General features: G+C 46.1%; 1 protein-coding gene across 2 annotated transcripts in view; it reads left to right on the plus strand.

Moving 5' to 3' along the window:
- ADAM8 (ADAM metallopeptidase domain 8) overlaps nt 1–22,297 on the plus strand; it is a 97,385-nt gene that overhangs the window by 24,148 nt on the left and 50,940 nt on the right. For both annotated transcript variants that reach the window (XM_077821199.1, XM_077821200.1), the window contains exons 6-7: nt 16,856–17,042; nt 21,311–21,376. In XM_077821199.1, the coding sequence (XP_077677325.1) occupies nt 16,856–17,042; nt 21,311–21,376 (253 nt within the window). The remainder of the gene's footprint in view (nt 1–16,855; nt 17,043–21,310; nt 21,377–22,297) is intronic.

Here is a 22,297-nt window from a genome sequence, read left to right on the forward strand (position 1 = left end):
GATTGTATATGAAGTGTTTAGTCAGGAATTATTTGCAGTCAGTGCTGACTTGGCTTTGAGCTGTATTTCTGACTCACTGGCTTTGTATGTCTGTTTCCCAGCAGTGTAATCTGAGCCTTTTGGAAATGTTTGTATTAGAGATGGGCCTGAACCAAACCCCAGATGTGGATACTCAGGATTTTTCGGGGTGTGTGGTTCCAGACCTGAACTTTGCAGCTCAGACCTTTTAATTTGAAGTCACTTTATCAATGTAAACGTAAACAAAGGTAGAGAACCCTGCTGGACTTGCTGTGACTGCCCTTCTGCACAATGACAGAGATTCATGTAATACTTGGCCCTGAAGACAGGATGTCTTAGGTAGTGATGAGACTGTCTGATTGAATCACATACGTCCAGGCAGCATGACATATCAGAAGCTGATATTTTTCTGCTACCTGAGCCTGCAGGTGCAGACTAGAGGAGCAGCCCCTTGATAGAGAATCATGCTTGATCTCTAGAAATCCCAGCTTATCCCCCTGCCACTCTGTTGTTAATTATTATGTTTATTAGGGTAGTGCCTAAGGACCAACCAATTTGAAAACCCCTCTGTTCTGGGTGCTGTATAAAGTGAGAAAGACTGTCCCTGCCCTGGAGAGCTCATAGCCTGAGTAGGCAAGATAGACAATGGGGTGGGGTTGGGGTGGGGAAAGAATTAGAGTTGGTTGAAATATGGGGGTGGGGTTGTCATGGATCCACAGGATCAGTGCTACACCCCATTTTTTAAACAGTCCCTTGGAGGAATCCTTCGGTTTGCCAGACCCCCGAGTAATCTCACTCTTCCTTCAGGTTAGGGTGCACCGCCTCACCCCCTCTGAGACTGAGCCTCTGGGCTCCAGCCCTCCTGCTTCACACCTTAAGCTCTGCTCAGCGAGTCCAGCTGAGGGTATATCTACATGCTACAGCAGCTCAGCTCTACAGGATTCTCCCATCGGCGTAGGTAACCCACCTCACCGAGAGGCAGTAGCTAGGTCTGCGCTACACTGTCTACAAGGGGATTTAGGTTGGCTTAACAGCGCTGCTCAGAGGTGTGGATTTTTCACATCCCTGACAAATGTAGTTAAACCAACCTAATTTTCTACCGTAGACCAGGCCCGAGATTTGCTTCGGGTGAAAGACTTTGACCCTCTTCAGGGATCAGTGCAGCTCAGTAGGTATTTGCAGTGGCACCAAGCAGCCTTTTGAAAACAGAGTAGGGCTTAGTATTCAGCTGGAATTCAGCATCAGCAAGTCTTTAGGTTAGCGTCGAGAAACAAAGGTTAAGACGGAGTTCAGACTGGCCAACCCCAGGGCTCCACCCAACAAGCTGCTGTAGATTCCATCTTGTCTCGCTGTCTCTCAGTTCCAGGTGACAGCCCCTCTATCTCAGCTCTCAGCACAGCCACATGACTCCTTTCCCCTTTGATCTACAGCTCTGGGCATTTGCTCTGCTTCCTGGCAGAGAGGTGGGGGGAACCTCCTTCCTCTGGGCTGTAAGTCACTAGGTGTGAATGTCCCAACCAGTGGGGTTTCCATTGTCTCTTCTGGGTCCTCCATTCACGTGTGTGTAGACTTTGTCCAGTTTGTTTGACTCTAGTCTCCAACCAGGCTGCTAGTGAATCAAACCCCTCCTCTCTTGTCTTTACCCTCAGAGCACAGCAATGCAAAGCACAGAGGGAAACTGAGGCACACATAAGCATAATAAAAATATTTACCAAAATTCCCACATTCCTCTCGGGAAATAAAATTAATGGTTTTGGTTTTGATTTTTCGAAACATTTTTTTGTGATTACTGTTTCCCCCATCCCCTCATTTTCAATCCTTGAAAAGGGAAACGTTTCAATTTCCAGATTTGGACAGGAATCCAAAATGGAGTGTCAGCTGTCTTAACTGGAGAGGGGAATGAAGGGGGCTCAAGGAGAGGAAGAGATGGAAGGGGTGATGTCTGTGAGGAGAAGGAGGAGAGAGAGTGGCAGATGATGCAGTAGGACAGGGCCCATTCTGTTGTCTGGAGCACTTCAGAAAGCTGGCAGGGAAAGCTTTGCAGGTGACCTGCTACCTCTGCCAGAGACACATGTGTAGGGGGACTGCTGGCCTAGTTGATGGCAGGCAGAAGCATAATTAATTATGCAAAAAAATGTTCATTCCTACTATTTAATTGGCTGATAAATAGAGAGAGTACTATTTTCCTCTCTCTTCCTAACAATGGATTCACTGAAGCTGAATCTGGTTTCTCCAGGGCTTGGTGTCCTGATTTCTTCAGGTGTTAGTAGTTGGTTTCTCAGATTTAAACTTTTCTGATAAACCCGGCTTATCTACCACTTACATAGGCTAGGTCCTTAAATTTGCCAAGAAACAAACCCTCTTAATTGTCTTTTATTTGAACATCTTTCAGATTTATTCACCCTACAATAAAAAAAAAGTAAAGTTGCCAAAAAACCAAGGAAGTTCTCACCTTTCACAAGAGTGTAAAAAATGCAACGTTTCTATGACCCCTAGTAACCTAGACATTGCTGGACTGGATGAGACCTGCTGTTCATCGAGTCCAGCCTCTCTCTCTGACAGTGGCTAGTGTTCCAGTTCTGGGATTAACTGCACCTTGGCCCGCTCTGTGGTCTGCTCAGGTCTCAGGCTTCCTCGTGTCACCTCTCTGTGGGTGGGAACCCTCATCCTTCTCCTTCCAGACTGAGGATTAAGGTTTGCAGTTATGCTTATCCCAGCAGATCTGTTTTTAGTCCAGCGCCGGCTGTTCTGCTGTCTCCCAGGGTCTGTGACAGGGTTACCAGTGACCAGCCAGCTTTCCCAGAACACAGTTCATTTATTTAGGACAAAACCATTACAGAGAAAACATCTATCCTAAAACAATGCACTGTCCACACGTGTGCCAGCTTACTAGAGGGGTCTTTTGTCTTCCACAGGAAGACCCTGGCAGGTTCCATTCCTTCCAACAGGGTTTGCCTTCTTGGTTACAGTCTCATGTCAGTTTTTGCATCAAAATTAGGGTCACACAGTTCAGGCTAGCCCTTTATACCAAAAGCCCATTCTTTGTCTTGTGGGCCTCTGGAACCCATTCCAAACCAGTCTATGCAGTTCTGCCCAGAAGTGGTACTTCTCTGTAGGTGTGTACTGCCCAGATGTGTGCAGTAATTGCCCCACACCCTACCCCTGGTTTTAGTTCCTGGACAGTGCTCGGCGGTTCTCCCCAATGGATCCAGAATGTAATCCCTAAGTTATGACAGGTTTCAGTGTAGCAGCCGTGTTAGTCTGTATCCGCAAAAAGAATAGGAGGACTTGTGGCACCTTAGAGACTAAATTTGTTAGTCTCTAAGGTGCCACAAGTCCTCCTTTTCTTTTTGCCTATATTATGGTGTACTCTCACCACCGGAGCACCTCTTCCTGCCCTGGTTTCACAATGGTCTGTCTCTTCCATGGTCTAGCCCCCTCAGCCAGGTCAGCTCTCAGTCAAGCCGCTTGGTTCTCGTTCCATCTTCACTTTGCCCCTAGCAGAAGCAGTCAGCCTTTTTTATCTGGCCTGCTGTGCCCTGATTGGCCTCTGCCTGTTCCCAGCCCTTCCAGGTGATGGAGGTCTGAACTCACAGCTCTTCCCTTCCAGCAGAAGTGTTATCCAATTCCTAATAGCTAGAGATTGGTTTAAACCCGGAAGCAGGAGGTTTATTGTCTTACAAAAAAATATTTTTAACACTCACAACAACTCTGGATATTCTTGTTATTCACATCAATGTCTCTGAATTTTGATACATTCTTGTCCTCAGCAATATCCTTTGTCAATGAGTTCCCACATCTAATTACATGTTGAGTAGAAGCGTTTCCTTTTATCTGTTTTGAACTTGCCACCTTTCGATTTAATTTAATGTCCCTTGTTGTGTTATGAGGCAGGGAGAACGGATGTTCCCAATCTAACTTCTCTAAACCATTCATTATTTTATATTATTTTATCATAACCCTTCATAGCTGCCTACTTTCCAAGGTGGGTGAGGTAATATCTTTTATTGGACCAACTTCTGTAATATCCTGGGACCAATGCAACTACTCTGCATACTTTCTGAGAGCATAGGAGGTGCCTATGTTTCTTACAGTGAGCATGCACAAAGCTACCTAAGTACTGACACCACCCCACAGTGAATACGCTGCTCAGAGCCCTAGCTCAAGTTAAAGCCCCAGAGGCCCCAAAGTGGGATTCTCAAACTAGACATTTACCTGTCTGTCTCACCACTGGGGCCTGACCCTGTAAGCGTGCTCAAAGCAAATGTACAGGATCAGGCCTCACACAAGACAGCTGGTTCTTCTTTGAATGAAGGTCCCATGTACATTCCACTTGAGTATGCATGTGATCCATGCTCCTGAGACTGGATGATATTTCACGGCCATGTCCGTTGTTAGTCTGTGCCTGCCATCTCCTTCTCATCCCCGCACCCGAGGATGTCAGGGGCAGTGCAGGCAGACTACCTTTCCCATTCCTTTCTTTGCTTTGTAAGTTATAAATAAGGCTAAGATTTTGTCACGGTTAAATAAAAGTCACGGACAGGTCACAGGTAATAAACAAAAATTCATGGAGTCTGTGACTTTACTAAAAAATAACTGGGGTCAGGGCTAGGTAGGGGGAAGAATGGAGTCTGGGGAGGGACCCACAGGCTGAGCCCCCCACCATGGCAGAGGGCACAGCCCTGGTTGCAGTGGCCGCAGCAGGGAGCGCAGTCTCTGGGGGTGCACACACTCCGCTCTGGAGCTGGCCGCAGCTTTAGGGCAGGGATGCACGGCCCTGGCTGCAGCCCCCCGCCAAGCTCCGGCGACAGCCCTGGGAAGCCATGGGGGACACGTGGCCCCCACTGCAGCTGCCGGCCGGGGCATGCGGTCCCAGCTGCAGCTCCCGACGGAAGCCACAGGGCTGGGACGCAGAGTCCTGCCTCCAGTCTTAGCTTCAGCTGCTGGTCATCGCATCACAGCCCCCAGACTTGCTTGATGCACGGTCTGATGTTTCTCCGGCGTACCAAGGGCTGAATCACCTTGTTACTCCCTGTCTTTAGCGAGAGAGAGTCTTAAATGGGGAGGCTGGGTGTCAGCTCCCTGACACCACTAGCCTGTCAGCTGCTCAAGCACTCTCCTCTGGGCTGCACCAGCCCTCCTGTTTTTGCCCTGCAGGTTCACAATAGGTGCACCCCAGTCCCCGAGTCCCCTTGAAACATTCCCCTGTGATATCCAACCCCCGATACTGGCTACTCAGAAATCCCAGATCCTTTGCCCCCAAAGGAGCAGTGTACCCCAATTTTACCTTAAACCACCACTCCTGTATCACACACAGCCCTTGTGAGCCCTTGTAGTAAAACAAATGACAGTTTATTTAAGGGAAGGAATAGAGATTCCACTAGAAGCAAGAAAAAGTGTTGGAAACAAATTGTTACAATATAAAACAAAATCATAAACTGTGAACTAGGGCCTATACTGTATTAATAGTTACCTTCCCTAACTAGTAAAGTAAGTTCCCCCCACGCCCGCACAGTGCAGTCTGTGGCAGAGCTGGCTGGCTTCCCAGGATCCAGTCTTTCATGAAATACTCCTGCTCAACAAGATGTCTCCTCAGTGAATGGATGCAGAGTCTTTCTTCACCCTGTGATATACTGAATCAGTCCTTTGTCTTTATTGACAGGGTGATCCCCAGTCTGTTGTTATGTTCCTTCTCACATTCAAGTGGTTTTGATTGTTCGTAGTTGTCTTTGATGGTTTTCCATTGACTGTTCTGGGAAGGGTTAAGGACAGACAGTTGAGCCTGGCATTACATCCCCAGCTGACCGAGGAGGGGTGACAACTTCCTCCTGTTTAAATGAGCTATCGCTGAGACCTATGATTCCATGGTTGACTAACTTTTACTCCAAGACCATAAGGCATAATTTTTGATATAGTTGCATTATTCCTTAAATATTACCTGTATGCACATCTTGCAATGATTATGAGTATTGAGAAGTTACAAGCTTTCCGTAGAGACCTCACATGCTACGCTTTATGAATAAATAGCATGGAAGTGATGTATTGGTGTAGTGAGTTTGTCAGGTCTGAGACAGGAGTTGCTTGTAAAGAATAATGAACCCTTTGCCAGTTGGTACCAATGGGCCTCTGTGTCACATGCTGAATCAAAGGCCTGATGGAAGTCTATAAAAAGGACTGCACGAGGTTTATTAAATTTACCCATCTTCTCAAAAAGCTGTCTCTTGGTAAAGATCTGGTTGATGGTGGAACAACCTAAGTCTAAGCCACATTGAATATCCCAGCCTTTGCCATGAAGTGCATTGCTGATCAGAGATGTCAACACAGAAGCAAAGACTTTTCCTGAGGCTGACAACAGTTTAATAACTCTGTAGTTGCTACAGGGCTGACTGCCCCGTTTTAACAGAGGCAGAATAACCTTTAAGTTATCGGGGGGTGATGTTAGTGCACCAAAATGGTCTGAAAGAGACTAGGCATCCACGATACAACAATACTCCCATGTCTTCAGCAACTCAGCTTGGAGCCTACAAACATGTATGCACATGCTTATCTTTGAGTCCCCCTAATTGAAGAGGGGGCAGGGAGGAAATGGGATGGGACAGGACGGTCCTGGTAGTAAAGTTAAACGTGTGTGGGTGATGTAACAAACCCCTGGTGCCTTCTCAGACTTCAGCTTATAGACTGGGCTCTGGATCTCTTCTTGGCTGAAGGAAGGTAGCTCAACTGGAACTGCCTGCTCCTCTTCAAATGGAAAAAGGGCTGCAGTAATGGACAATTGAGGAGGATCTTGAAATGATCTTCCCATCGACACAGTGGATCCTGCAGACTCTGCCTGATGCTGCCATCCTCATTCTTCACTGGTCCAGCTGGTGCCTTGCATATGCCACCCAGCTGAATAAAGGGTGCGGAGATCATGCTTGGCAGCAGCCTGTTCTACACCGGCTGCCTGAGTTGACCATCAGCGTTCCTTATCTTTCTAAAGCAATGACTTGCCGCCATTCCAAAGTTCATTCAGCCTTTGCTTTTGCTCTTGACAGACATGTCTTTGAAGACTCAAATTGTAGCCTCAGTTTCTTCTTAGCGCCACCTGCTCTGAGCCTCTCCGGGGCCATTTTATGTGGTGCTGAATTCTATAAGAGGATTGGGGCTTAGGACACCCACCTTCATCAGTATCTCCCATTGGCTACTTAGGTGGCTCCTCACCTAGAGTGTTGGGTTTTGTGGATTGCATTCTTAGGTGCCCATCTCTCCCCATGCATTGTATAGGAGACTAGGTGCCAAACTCAGGCTTTGTAGATCCCATGGTTGTTCCAGGGATTTTTCTAGGTACCTAAAAGTTAGGTGTTTCAATGCCTAAGTCACTTTGTGGATCAGCCCCATCTGCCTAGGCTTCCACCTCCTCCAGAACCTGCCATGGTGGGCTCACCCCCCTCCACTTCTCAAACTGACTCTTTCCCCTTTATCGGGATCAGATGCTCATCAGGCAGTCACCTGACTTTTTCCCACCTGGGCCTTCTGCCCAGTGACCTGGCCCAAACAGCTGTTCTTAAAGGGTCTCTACCTCAGAACAGGGCTGGCTAGCCTCAGGCCCTGAAGGGGCAGAGCACCCTGGGAGCTCTGACAAAGCAGAGCCATAAGTGGGGAAAATTGGGCAACTTCCCCTCTTGCGACATACCTCGCTCTACTTCCCTTCCCTGCCATATATATCTGCTCCCATTCCTACCCCCCTCAACAATTCCTCCCCGCGACTGTTTCACCAGGCTGAGGGAGTGTCTCCAGGGTCCCCTTCCCTCCACTGCTCTTTCCTCCCAGGAAAGAACCTAGAACATCCCTTCGTCCCCATGCTGCCTCCAGCAGTGAGGAAGGGACAGCTGCTTCTGATGCTGCCCTTTCAAGGAGAAAGGGGAGGGCAGAGCAGCTCAGGAGAGTCAGAGCTGTGCAGTGGAGAATGGAGGGAGGGCTTCAGCTCTGCTTTCTAATCCAACCAACAGCAATACTCCTCCATTTCTGTCCCCATTTGAGAACAAACCTCTGAAAACCAACAACTACAGAATTAAAGTCCACGCCAACTCCACAATGCAACCTTAACTCTGCCCTTTTTGTGCCATATCCCAGCGTGCTGTGAACACACACACTAGCAGTCACCTGCTCCGGAACACTCTGGAGACAGAGCACATGAGCCCTGTAGGACCCAGTCTAACATCTGTTTGCTAACGCAAAATTTGGGTTTAGGTCAAGCGTAGAGAACAGGAGCTACCTACACCTGGCCTGCACTCAAACACTGAGCCTGCTCCACATAAACTACCCCAGATACGCTACATGTTACCACCCCTTTACTGATGATCCTTGCCGAGACGTTGCTTTCACTTATTCCTCACTAAGCGCTGGAGACCATGGATGTTTATGGTAACAGATGGTTAACAACCATAGAATATCAGGGTTGGAAGGGACCTCAGGAGATCATCTAGTCCAACCCCCTGCTCAAAGCAGGACTAAGCCCCAGTTTTTGCCCCAGATCCCTAAATGGCCCCCTCAAGGATTGAGCTCACAACCCTGGGTTTAGCAGGCCAATGCTCAAACCACTGAGCTATCCCTCCCCCCAAATCCCATGGCTGGAAGATCCCTGTGCACGTCTACTGACAACCCACAAAACTCAGTGCTGAAATTAGACATTCTTGATGTCTCCTGGTACACATGTACTTCTCCTGTTATCACAGTGACAACTCTGCCAACCTGCTCCAACTACTCCCTCCACCATTCACTACAGCTATACCCGACACCGTGAACACAGCTGGAGTGTTTGCAGATAAATACTGGAATTCAGATATGTGGAACCCAACTCAAACAATTACATATTCTCATAGTTGTTCATGTCCACCTATTATGGCACCACCCTTACTGAGCCATTCCTAGTGGGTATTGCCAGTTACAGAGGGCAGAGTTAAGGGATGTGCAGGGATGATGTATATTTTAACTTAGTCTTTCCTAGTTTTTGGACATTTGTTTGAGTTACCATAATTCTTTATTTCCTGGCTTTCAGAGGTTTGAAAGTAGCTCAGGCATTACTAGGCAACCTTAACTCTATTAACAAAGTTTTGGGGCAGTTAATTTAATCCTACTTTTTGCTGTCGGCCACTTAGCCAGTTTTTGATCCATGACAATACTATTGTGGATTGGATGAAACATCAGTGAAGTTGGTAGGTGGAACCACCACCCTTCATTTAAGATAGCTGTAAGAAACGATTAAGCTCCTTTTTAGCAACCCCCACCCAAAACAAAGGCATATGAGAATCTGCTCAGGAATTAGGATTATGTGAATGCGGTCTTTGCAAGTTATTGACTGGGGCAAGGGTGTTGGTGGGGAGGGGGAAAGAAGCACACTGAAACAAACTGAGAAGAAAACTAGACATAGCTTGGACACACACACGGTGGTGGTGGCTGAAAGAGGCTTGGGGGTGTAAGCAAAAAACCATATCTCCTGTTGTTGGGTTCCTTCTGTGTTCAGAGAAGCAGGACTTTGTAGTTTCCTTGTGATTAAACAAGATGGCATCAAAGACACCAAGCTCCATTGTCCACTTCTCTTCCCAACTTGAACAACCTACAAGACCCAAATTTTTGGCTAGCTGCTCAGGCCAAAAACAGATAACAGTACTTTGCCTCTGACCACATAGCAACGTAGCTTCTTTAGTAGCCCATTGTGAAGGACTTTGTCAAAGGCCCTTTGAAAGTCCAAATAAATTATGTCAACTAGTTTTCCATTATCCACTGCTTTATTGACAGGTTTGAAGAATTCTCAGAGGGTAGTGAGAGACTATTTCCCTTTGCAGAAACCCTGGTGCTTAAATGCTCTCCTGATCTTGTAGGTGTTTTCTTATTCTATTTTTAATTATTGTTTCTGCCAGTTTGCCAGCTACAGATGCTCAATATTTCACTAAATCAACTTTAGAGCCCTTTTAAAATGTAGATATTACAATGCTACCCTTAAGTTCCCCAGTAAAATAGCTGTAAGAAAATGAGGGAGTTTCACTTCCAGGAATTTTATTTCCCTGTCCCTCCCCAAACCACTGGGGGGCTCTGCATGGGTCCCAGTGCCCCTGAAGGGGATGGGAGTCGCCTCTGCACAGCTCTGCTTAGCCCTCGCTACTGCCCTCCCAGAGATCAGGCATCTCTGGCTCCTTACGCAGTATGAATAATGTTACAGTGTGGGGGGAAGACAGGTTTGCCTTTCCCCTCTTGCAACTATGTCAGTCTTTGCTCTCCTTTGGAGGCTGCATAACAGGAGGTTTTGCCTAGCCTTGGTGCTCAAGCAGGGCAGCTCCCAGTCCCATGTGACCAAACACACCAACCCAGGCTCTTGGCATGATTCACAAAGGGCCCAGCCTTCTGCCATTTATGTTAATGGCAAAATTCTCAAATGAGTTCCCTGGGAGTGAGTTTGGGCCCAAGACTGCCCATCTAATAACCTCAGAAATAAATCAGCCAATAAACCCTGCCTTCGGGGGTGTGCTTTGGTGCTTGGGATTAGGTACCTGCTAACCCCCATGGAAAACAAGCCCGACTCCAAATTGAAGTGGGCATTTCTTTCAGTTTCATCCCTGAGGGGCAGATTGTGGTACTCTTTACTCTGCTGACTGGTATCTTTCCCCATGAGTAGGGAATGGCGCAATCTATGCAGTAAGGTGCTACTGTGTGTGTGTGTGTGTGTGTGTGTGTGTGTGTGTGTGTGTAAAGGGGCCGTAGGCTTGCCCCTCCGGAGCAGCAAAAAGTTGGATTGCTGTATGTGTTGGAAACCAGCATCAGGGGTGGAGTGCTGGGCAGTCAAGCTAGAAGTACAAAAGTAGCAAACTCCTGGTTTCCCCTAGTCTGTACATTCTCTGTGCTCTGGCCCTCTGACATTTCAAACTCTTCCCAGATGGTTTGCTCCCACAGATAATCTGCTTCTGCACATGTCCCAGCTTTCAGTTTCTGCTCCCACCAGTCATTTCCTTGGGAGTTTGAGATTATTTCCCTTTGTGGTGGGAAAGGACAATTATACAAGAAAAGATAATGGGCCAAAGCATAAACCAGTGTAATTTAGGTCTTCCCCTAGCACCTCAGCTTGCATGCCCCACCTGCAAGAGCCCCATAGCATGTGTCTACACAGCCACGGAAGTGAGCCTCCCAGCTCCAGTCAACATACTAGGAGTAGCGGGGCTCACGTTAGCACTCTAAAAATAACTGTGCAGACAGCACTTTCAGGCTCTGATGCCGGGGGGGCTGGGGGGGGGGGACAGGCTTCAGTACCTGAGCTCCAACCTAAGCCGTAACTTCAAAGTGCTGTCTATGCAGCTATTTTTAGAGCACTAGCATGAGCCTCACTAGCCCAAGTGTGTCAACTTGGGCTGTACAGACATGTCTGTGGGCTGTACAGACATACCTTTAGTCTCCCTGCATTGACTCACCCCCACTTCTGCCCTCCTTACATGTCAGTTCTCAGCGTGGCTATGACTTTCCCAGAAGGGAGGAGCATAGCAAGAAAAGCAACAACAATCACCCCCTCTTATGGAACGTAAACTCTCCATACACCTTCCTGCTGCTCCTTGGTATGTAAATTACAGTAATTTAGGCTCTCTTATGCGTGGATAAGTGTGTTTAAGAGAGTTAGATTCTAGGCAGGGCTAGCTTACATATCCTTACACACTGCCTCTGAGTCTGACCCATTGACTTCAGTGGAGATATTTTTCTCCTAATATAGCTAATATCAGTACTTAAGAATTGGTGATACTGCCAGTCATGCTGTATATTGGATCTTAAATAGACTCTCCTTGAAGGATAGAGCTACAGATTTGTTTCTCTGCTGTTGCTGGGAAGGACAGGTTCCTTTAACTCGTAGGTGTCAAACCTGCTTTGTAGTCTGCTAAATGGCTCTTTGATGTGAAAAGCCCAGATTGTCTGTTAACAGCATCAATTATCTGTGTCCATCTTTCTCAGAACAACTCTGAGACCTTAATCCTTGCAGTGTAAAATCTACAGTTTATGTCTGGGCTGATAAGCCACAAAGGCTGTCTTTGGCATCTGATATTAAAAGGTGCGCAGAGCAAACACACGCCAAGTGGCTTTGAAATGTCTCTCCTGCTTTTTCAGTGTCTGCTCAGAGAGAACCAGTAAAATAAGGCCTTTGCAGAGGGAGGGGAAAGCCAATATATTCTTAGAGGAAATTGTGAATAAACTAAAACAGGGAGTGATTGTTGCTCACTGAATTAGTCATTCAGGAGTTAAATCATCGTTAGTGATAGTGGCTTCCTTCCCAGGTGTATGTGCTGCTGCCATCTGGGTGCTTGGAGACCAGAATTAAAGTGGTAAAGTTATGACTAAGCCAACTCATCACCCCACTCATATCGTCCTTAGCAGAATGAACCCAGGAAGATCTTCCCCACACAAGAAATTAAGACTCTCCAGAAAGTAACAGAACTGTAATGACTTTGTCCCCTTAGATCAGTTTCTGTGATCAGTAATTGTTTCTAACATTGGATCAGCAGCCTTACCCAGGCTACATTTTGTTAATAGTTTGTATAGTTTCATGTTTGTTTAATTTTAATCTTAGTGAAGAATGTAGAACTGCTCCATCTGATCACTCTACTGGTACATACCGCCAGGTGGCCCACCTCACAGTCCTATCTGGTTGGAATCCTGGTGCATCTAGTCTGGTCTCTCGCCTCCCTTCCATACTGGATTGAATCAGTTGTGCGGGTGATCTAGTCCAGTTTTCTGCCACCATTTCGGGTCAATATGGATACTGCAGATGTTCAGGTTTATCATTCCCCTTTCTAACTGTACCATGGTGGTCGTGGAGCACAGTCCAGCAGGAATTTCTTCCTGCTGTGTGCAGTGATTTAGCTTCCGCCCGAAAACATGATTCCCCTCATCATTGTCTTAGCTTCTCTGAGAACAAATCATGTGAGTGGTCAAGGAATTACCCAGCTCTTTTACTCGATGCACCATTGGCGCCTCTGGCCCCTGAGGCCATGGGTCTCTCACACTTCGTGGTGTGCAGTAGCTGTTTCACTCATTAGCTCTATATGTGCTGCCCTTTCATCAAGGGCAAAGGAGGGACCGTTTTCACTGTGTCCTTCATTATCACATAACAGCCCTGGAGGCTTCCTGCTGTTAGCCCCTTCCTCCTACCACCTCCCCCTCAGGTAGCACAGTTAGTCCGGTTTTATGTTAACAGTATCATGTGAAGCATCTTATGTAACATCTTTTAAGATTGCAGCTGACCTGTGAATAGCTTGTCAGCAGGCAATTCTCATAGGGTAGAGAAGATCTGTTTCCCCTAATTAGACCCAATGAAGTTCCAGTTATCCTGCTTTGTCCTTAATCAGACCTTCCCCTCAGCTGGCTTGGTGCTGAGAGGAGGCTACTGCTCTGGGGCTGACAGATAGTCATGCATGTCTTGCTCCATCTCCAGGGGATGGGTCTGTCTTTGCGATACACTGGGCCTCACACTTTCCTCCCTCCAGAGTCCTTGGGTGATGCTGTCCAGACCTGGTGATTTACTGCACTCAAATCTCTCCAGTTGCCCCATAACTCCCCTGCTAGAGACTTTGATCTCTGCCAAGAACATGCTCTGATTTCCTGTGACCAGTGCCCCAAAAGGGGCATTTCTCTTTTGATGAAGTGATGAACAATGCCCTGGCATTGCCCTTTCCCCACCTTTCTATTGCTCTCTCCTCCCATGGGGGCCCTAGATGACTCTTAGTCATGCTTCTTGCATTCATATGTAGTTGAACCCAAGATGGCCCAAGGAGATGAGCTTTGGAGATGTCAGACAAAGGTACAGGGGCTGGGTTGAGATAAACCTGGCTCAGGTTTGGGTTTGGATTGGATGGAGCTACAGTTCAATGAGCTGTTCTCATGAGATCATGGCCCAAATTGGGAAACCTCATAAGATCAGCCATTCTTGTGGGTCTGCCACGAGGTGGGCCCCATCTGAACTGGATCTAGGAAACAGGCTCTGCTATTTGAGGATTCTCTGTGGAATCATAGCCATAGACACTGCTATGAATCAGACTGGAGCCTCCAACACCACAACATTCACTGAGGTTTGGATTCCATCCTTTGGTTTCAGTCCCTCTCCCCTGTTGTGCATAAATGGTAAAGTGTCCCCCTTGAGGCAGGGGAGAAGAAGAGAGACCCTCCTTGCTGCGCACACTGCTCTGTAGCCTGGGAAAGATGCACTGAGCTAAATGCTTATAAGTTCTACTCCCAGCTTCTTTAACTGCTCTAGTTATTTCTGTGTTCTTCACAACTCATGTGCCTACCTCAGAGGTAGCAGCTATCCTTCACCTATTTTACAGAGAGAATGTAACTGAGAGGCTGGGTGAATTTTCCACAAGCAGAGCTGGAAATAGACTCCTACCTAGACTTTAAGGTCAGAAGGGACCATCCTGAACATCTAGTCTGACCTTCTGCACATCGCAGGCCACAGAACCTCACCCACCCACTTCTGTAACAGACCCCTAACCCCTGGCTGAGTTACTGAATTACTCAGATCATGGTTTAGCGACCTGCAGTTACAGAGAGTTCACCATTTACACTAGACAGACACGGGGTTGTGAGGCTGCTACTGTCTCCGTGCTAATGTGCATTTTCCTTTCGTTCAAGTGGCCACAGCTCAGGCTTTTCCCACATTCAGTCCCTGCAGGTGGCTACACTTGAGTACTATAATGTCTTTAGCTGCTTTACCACACTCTGATCCCAGAGCCAGGAAGGGCCAGACTGCCTTGGCATGTATGTGGCCTGCTGAAGTCCTAATTATACATATATGGATGAACTGGTAACCTCCAGGGACATGTGATGATTGTGCTATTCCCTGGCTGAGAGAGGGGCTCTAGCCATGTGAAAAAATGACTGCGTTCTCCCTGTAGTGAGACTCTCCCACCCTACACTGTAGCCAGACAGCACCGAGCTGCTCAAGCGCAGTGGGTCAGTCTATGTCACTGGATTTGTTTGAAGGCAAGGAGAGAGCAGAAGAGACACGCTGTAGCCTGGTGGTAGCAGAGGGGAACCTTGGCACTGACGAGATGCAAGTGCCTCAAGCCCTGGCTGAGGAGCTTCTGAACCTGCCCCTCTGGTTACCTGCATGAATGCAGTGAGCACCTTCTCTGTAGCCTGTCCATTTCTAATATATTTGTTTTTGAGATGAGGTGACCAGAACTGCATACAATATTCAAAGTGTGGGTGTATCATGGATTTATATGGCAGCATTCCGATATTTTCTGTCTTATTATCTATCCTTTTCCTAATGGTTCACAACATTCTGTTCGCTTTTTTGACTGCCGCTGCATAGTGAGTGAATGTTTTCAGGGAACTATCCATGATGCATCCCTTAATACAGTACATGACCTATTGTGCCTTATTTATAATGCTTAACCTCGAAAGTTAGATGTTTTTCCCCTGATTCTTTCTTTTTACAGAAAAACAGCCTTTAACACAGTTTTGATAGAGGCTCAGGGATTCAGTATATTTATTTTTTATTTAAATGTTTTAGAGATTCTACTAAGTTTAGCCTTAACATATTTTGTATTACATTTAAATTTCATTTTAAACAGGTTTAGTTTTACAAAGAAAAATATATTACAATTTAAAATAACAAAATCAAAAAATCCTGTTTAAATTAAAAAGATCCTCCACCCTGCAGTGAAATCAGACCTCCTTTCAGTTTGTCTGAAAAACAATCTTCAAGTGCCACACATGATTGCCACAAGTGCCCTGCTCTCTGGAATGTACTTGGCAGCACAGGGCTGACAGGCTCTGGAGAGCAGCTCATTTTCCTATTTTCCCAAGGGAAAAGTAATCCCAAATCACTCATTTCACCTCCAAAGTATACCCCCAGAGTCTCTTAGGAGACAGCCCCATTGTGCAGTCACCCTCTCATTGGTGGCAGGGAGTGTGTCTGGGAGCAGCAGGAAGGCAGGATTGTGGGGTCAGGCCCTATGGTTTTATCATTAGCCTCTATACTTGGTAACTCTGTAAAGGAATTGAAGGGACAAAGAACCATGGCACGGAGGTTCAAAGTAGGAACTATCCTGTCCTTCCCTACTGGCCACCTATGCTACAGTGACAGGACCTGGGTATCTATTAGGGACTGCCCTGCCCTGCCCTGCCTTGCCTCTTCCCCACATTACAGGGACAGATCCTGGCTGAATTTGGCGGGGCCAGGTTTGCTTCTTTCTCCCTAAATGGCATTTGACATGGAGAAACAGTCATTGAGAGCCCAGGCTGGCCCTGAATTCAGAGCAGGGAATTCTGTTTAGATTTTCCTTTTGAAAAGATCCCAGATTGATATACGTGGCCTGTCAAGGGCCAGGCTGCCATGGCCTGTCCATGACCTTGCCAAGGGCCAGGCTGCCATGGCCTGTACGTGGTCTGCCGAAGTCCTGATTACACATATATGCATGAACTGTTAACCTCCAGGTACATGTGAGGAGTGTGCAGTTCCGTGGCTGAGAGAGGGGCTCTAGCCAGGTGAAGAAATGACTGCGTTCTCCTTGTAATGTGACCACCCTACACTGCAGCCAGACAGCACCCAGCCTCTCAAGTGCAGTGGGTCAGCCTATGTCACTTCTTATGCTAAACAATCTGTTCAAATCTTGTATTTAGCAGTGACACTTTGAGTTAGTTTCCCAGACCTGAAGAAGAGCTCTGTTTAAGCTTGAAAGCTTGTTTCTCTCACCAACAGAAGTTAGTCTAATAAAAGATATTACTTCCCCCACCTTGTGTTTCCTCTGCGAATGTGTGTGAAACCCTTTCTCTGATCGGATACCGGACACCGATTCATGTTGCCCCCATCTCTTTGCAGTGGATTTTTCTGGGCCGATCAAACAGTCTATTTAATTGAGCCGTTGGGAGGTGATGATAAGGGGGAGCATGCGGTGTACCGAGCGGATCACCTGAGAGTGAAGCGTGGGACCTGCGGAGATGCCAATGTCACTTTGGAATACGACCATGAACCGAAAGTTGCTGCCGCAATGAAGCCCCATCACTGGGTAGGAAATCACCCTGTTCCTCTGTGTTGTAGTTTTAATTTGTAGGAATGTAGGGCCTGATCCAAAGCCCAATGAGGTCAGTGCGAGTCTTTCCATTGACTTTGCTGGGCCTTCGATCGGGTCCCTAGCACAGTGCCTGATTGCAAAGGTTCTGCACGCACTTGCTGGGGGCCTGCAAGGAGCTGGCTGGTCGCACAGTACCAGCGTCTCCTCCTCATTTCCAAGGGATACTGAAAGGAGGAGCACATAGACACGGGCTGAGGAGATTTCAAAAAGGCTAAGGCATTTCTCACACTTCAGATACTTCACTGCCTTCTAAGTGGAAAGTCTGGCTGTGAGGAATTGCTGTAGTTGTCCCTGGGATGTCAAGGCCCCAGCACTGGGTTCAGAAGACCCAGATTCAGTTCTCTCCTGCACCACAGACTCCCTGTGTGACTTAGGTAACTCACATAGTCTGTCTCTCCCTCCCTTCCCGTCCTCTCTGACCTGGACAAATGCAGGCCTGGCTGCAAAGGCAATCCTCATTTCATTGCCGCCTCCCCTTTCCCACCATATCAGACACAGACTGCATGTCTTTACCTTTGAGATCCTCCAAGGCTTAGCCTGACCCATTAATGACTGCTGCTTAAAGCAGCTAGTTCTGGAACCCACAAGGGGAGAGGCAATTCTTGATTTAGTCCTAAATGGAGCACAGAATTTGATCCAAGGGGTGACTATAGCTGAACTTGGTAATAGCAACCATGATGTAATTATATTTAACATCCTTGGGGGGTGGGGGAAGAAGTACCAAAGAAACTCACCACAGTTGCATTTAAACTTCAGAGAGGGGAACTACACAAAAATGAAGAAGCAAGTTAAATGGAAATTAAAAGGAACAGTCACAAGAGTGAAATGCCTGCAAGTTGAATGGAAACTTTTCAAAAACACCAAAATAAAGGCACAAATAAATGTGTACCCCAAATAAAAAGAATAGTAAGAGGACCAAAAAAATGCCAGCATGGTTAAGCAACTGTGTAAAAGAGATGGTTGGAGAGAAATAGCATCCTTTAACAACTGAAACTCAAATCCTACTGAGGGAAATAGAAAGAAGCATAAAATATGTCAAGTCAAGTGTAAAAGTATAATTAGGCAGGCCAAAAAAGAATTTGAAGAGCACCGAGCAAAAGACACAAAAACTAACAGCAAATTTTTTTAAGTACACCAGAAGCAGGAAGCCTGCCAAACAATCGGTGGGGCCCCTGGATGATCAAGGTACTAAAGGAGCGCTCAAAGAAGACAAGGTCATTGCAGAGAAGCTAAATGAATTCTTTGCATCAGTCTCACAGTGGAGGATGTGAGGGACATTCCCTCACCTGAGCCATTCTTCTTAGGTGACAAATCTTAGAAACTGTCCCAGACTGAGATATGAATAGAGGAAGTATTGGAATAAATTGATAAATTAAACAGCAATATGTCACCAGGACCAGATGGAATCCACCCACAAGTTCTGAAGGAACTCAAATATGAAATTGCAGAACTACTAACTGTGGTGTGTAACCTATCACTTAAATCAGCTTCTGTACCAGATGACAGGATGATAACTAATGTGATGCCAATTTTTAAAAAGAGACTTCAGAAGTGATCCTGATAATTACAGGTCAGTAAGCCTAACTTCAGTACCTGGCAAACTGGTTGAAACTATAGTAAAGAAGAATTATCAAACACATAGATGAACATGATTTGTTGAGGAAGAGTCAACTTGGCTTTTGTAAAGGGAAATCATGCCTCACCAATGTATTAGAATTCTCTTGAGAGGGTCAACAAACATGTGAACAAGGTGGTCCAGTGGATATAATGTAGTTGGACTTTCAGAAAGCCTTTGAGAAGGTCCCTCAACAAAGGCTCTTAAGTAAATTAAGCAATCATGGGATAAGAGGGAAGGTCCTCTCATGGACCAGTAATTGGTTAAAGGACAGATAATAAAGGGTAGGAATAAATGGCTAGTTTACAGAATGGAGAAGGGTAAATAGCAGAGTCCCCCAGGGATCTGTACTGGATCAGTGTGTTCAACATATTCCTAAATGATCTAGAAAAAGGGGTAAACAGTTTGCAGGTGATACAAAACTACTCAAGATACTAAAATCCAAAGCAGATTGTGAAGAGTTCCAAGGAGATCTCACAAAATTGGATGACTGAGCAACAAAATGGCAGATGAAATTCATTGTTGATGAACGCAAAGTAATCGTATTGGAAAACGTAATCCTAACTATACATACAAAATGATGGGGTTTAAATCAGCAGTTACCAGCTGAAAACATCAACTCAATGTGGAGTGACAGTCAAAAAAGCTAACAATGTTGGGAACCATTAGGAAAGGGGTAGATAATAAAACAGTAAATATCGTAATGCCACTATATTAATCCATGGTACGCCCACACCTTGAATACTGCATACAGTTCTGGTCGCTCCACCTAAAAAAAAAAATGATTAGAAATGGAAAAGGTACAGAGAAGGACAACAAAAATGATTGGGGGTATGGGACAGTGTCCACATGAGGAGAGATTAAAAAGACTGGGGTTGTTCAACTTGGAAAAGAGCTGACTAATGGGGGATATAATAGAGGTCTGTAAAATCATGAATGGTTTGGAGAAAGTAAATAAGGAAGTGTTATTTACCAGTTCAAGTAACACACGAACTGGGGTCACAATGAAACAATGAAATTTATTAATAGGCAGCAGGCTTAAAATGAACTTCACACAACACAGTCAACTTGTGGAACTCATTGCCAGGTGATGTTTTGAAGGCCAAAAGTATAACTGGGTTCAAAAAAGAATTAGGTAAATTCATAGATGATCGGCCCATGAATGGCTATTAGACAAGATGGTCAGGGATGCAACCCCATGCTCTGGGTATCCTAAGCCTCTGACTGCCAGTTGCTGGGACTGGACGACAGGGAATGGGTCACTTGATGATTGCCCTGTTTTGTTTATTCTCTTGGAAGCATCTGGCACTGGTCACTGTTGGACGACAGGATACTGGGCTAGATGGACCATTGGTCTTGACTCATTGTGGCCATTCTTATATTCACCCTACAGATTTCCTTTCCTGCATTACTGAGCTGTCAGCCCTGCCTCTGTTCTGCCAGAGACGCCAACCTGCCATGTCCATTAGTCCTGTTTCCCTGGACATACCGCCATGTTCTCTGCCATGCTTCCCCCATATACAGGAGTTGCCCTTGTCAAAGTCCCCAGAGTTACTATGTTGTCCTACTTCAAATCCCTGCAGTTGCCTTCCGCTATGACATGCACAAAACACCCGGGAGCAGTGGCTTGGCAGTGGGTGTGCTAGGTGGCTTCCCTCCTACCTTGTCCTTCCCCTCCCCTTGGTTTGTTGATTTTTCTCCCCCGGATTGTGAGGTCTTCGTGCAGGGATTGCCCTTTTATTGCCAGTGTGTGCAGCGTCCATCGCTGGTGCCATGACCCAGACTGAGGGGCCAGGTGCTATCGTGATGCAGATAGTCCATAAAAAGACATTCCACTTCAAAATGCCGTGTGTTTTCTATTGACAGCTCCCACCTGCACCACAGAGGAGGCTGGAGGTGGGATCAGTTGGGGTTTTGGGCTCCTGGGAGGCAGTTTGGGTTGATAGGGTAAGGACGTTGGGTAAGTGTTTCTGATTAAATGATCAGCAGTGACATGATTAATTATCTTTGCATTTAAATTTACATTCCAACTGCTTTCCCTGGATTTCAGAGTTACAATCCATTGAGCTGGGCCCTCTCTGAGCTATGGTTTCAGGCTCCGTGCAAGTGTCATTCCCCATAATTTAGCTTATTGTTTTAGCATCCCCTGGGAATTGTATAGAAAGAGTTTATAAGGAAATATTTGCAGTACAAGCCCCAGAACTGTTAGCCCATGGACTTTGAGAAAATTCATTCTAATACACTAAGTTACTGTATATTGAAGTGAAAGAAACAAGAAACTTGGGACTGCTCATGAATGATATGTACCCCTTGAGCCAAACCATATTGACCATTGGGTTTGTGGCTGTTTGGGAACTTGGGACACTTCTTCTGCAGTTTAGAGTGGGAGGCAGAAGTTATAAAGCAAACCAGCACCAACAAGTTTAGCAGCTAAAATAAGTCACCCAGAAACAGGTAGGCCATGTTCCAGAATACAACACGTATGAAGGAAGGTGTCCCTGTGAGAACATGGCTCTTGCGCTGCTTGTGCTCAGAACTATCAGAGATGGAATTCAAATCCTGCATGGCATTTGCTTTTGACTTTCAGAAATCGGCTCCATTTCAGAAAGGGACCAGATATGTGGAGTTGGTCTTGGTCGTGGACAATGCGGAGGTAAGGGGAACAGGCTGAGACCAGCATTTCATTCTCCACTGCTGTCATGTACTACTTGTGTACGGTAGGTTACAAGACGTATACGGTAGGTTACAAGACTGCAATTAGCAGGTCTGGTTTCTATACCAGATATGGACTTGCTATAGAGTTTCCCTCCCAGAGAGAGACGCCAGAGCGATTCAGTACAAGAACCTTCAATGCACTGCCATGGCTGTTGTGAGCTTATGTAAGGTATGTTATAGATGCCACCACTTGTGGCTGAACAATACAATATAGTTTACCATTCCATTACATCTCCCCCTTTAACTTCTACATTCCTTCCATTACAATATTTACACTATCACACTGTCTTTGAAGTTCAGTACGGATCAGTGTGCTAAGTGTCTTTGAATTGTACTTTTTTTCTAATTACACAACCTGAACGTGTAATAACATGGTCATTTGGCTGTCCATGAGTTGTGACGACTGTCTCTTGTCTGTTTGGAATCTGTGAGTCATCGTTGTCTTGTTCTGCATCTGCTATCTATAGAGTTTGTTCTGTTGATTGTTATTTCTGAGGAATAAATTGGAGATGTCGATATTTTCTGAGGAACTCTCCACTGTTGGTCTCGATCACATATGATCTGGGCAATGAGTTCTTTTCCTTTATAACAGCTGGAGCTTTTCTGCATCCAGCTTGACACAAACATGGTCACCAGGGTCTAGACCTGGCAGTTCCCTAACTGAGTGACATCTGTTATAAAAATGTTTGTAAGCTTTTTTTGCCTTTTTATCTGATTTGGCTACTCTCTTCATGTCTGGATACATTCTTTTCCAAAGTTGGACCAGTAGTTCTGTGTTATCTTCCCATCAGGAGTTGTGTTGGACTATATGTTGTCAGTGTTGATCTGTAACTCAGAAGAATAAGAAATGAATATTCCT

Source organism: Eretmochelys imbricata, chromosome 7 (genome assembly GCF_965152235.1).
Source record: "Eretmochelys imbricata isolate rEreImb1 chromosome 7, rEreImb1.hap1, whole genome shotgun sequence".
NCBI lineage: Eukaryota > Metazoa > Chordata > Testudines > Cheloniidae > Eretmochelys > Eretmochelys imbricata.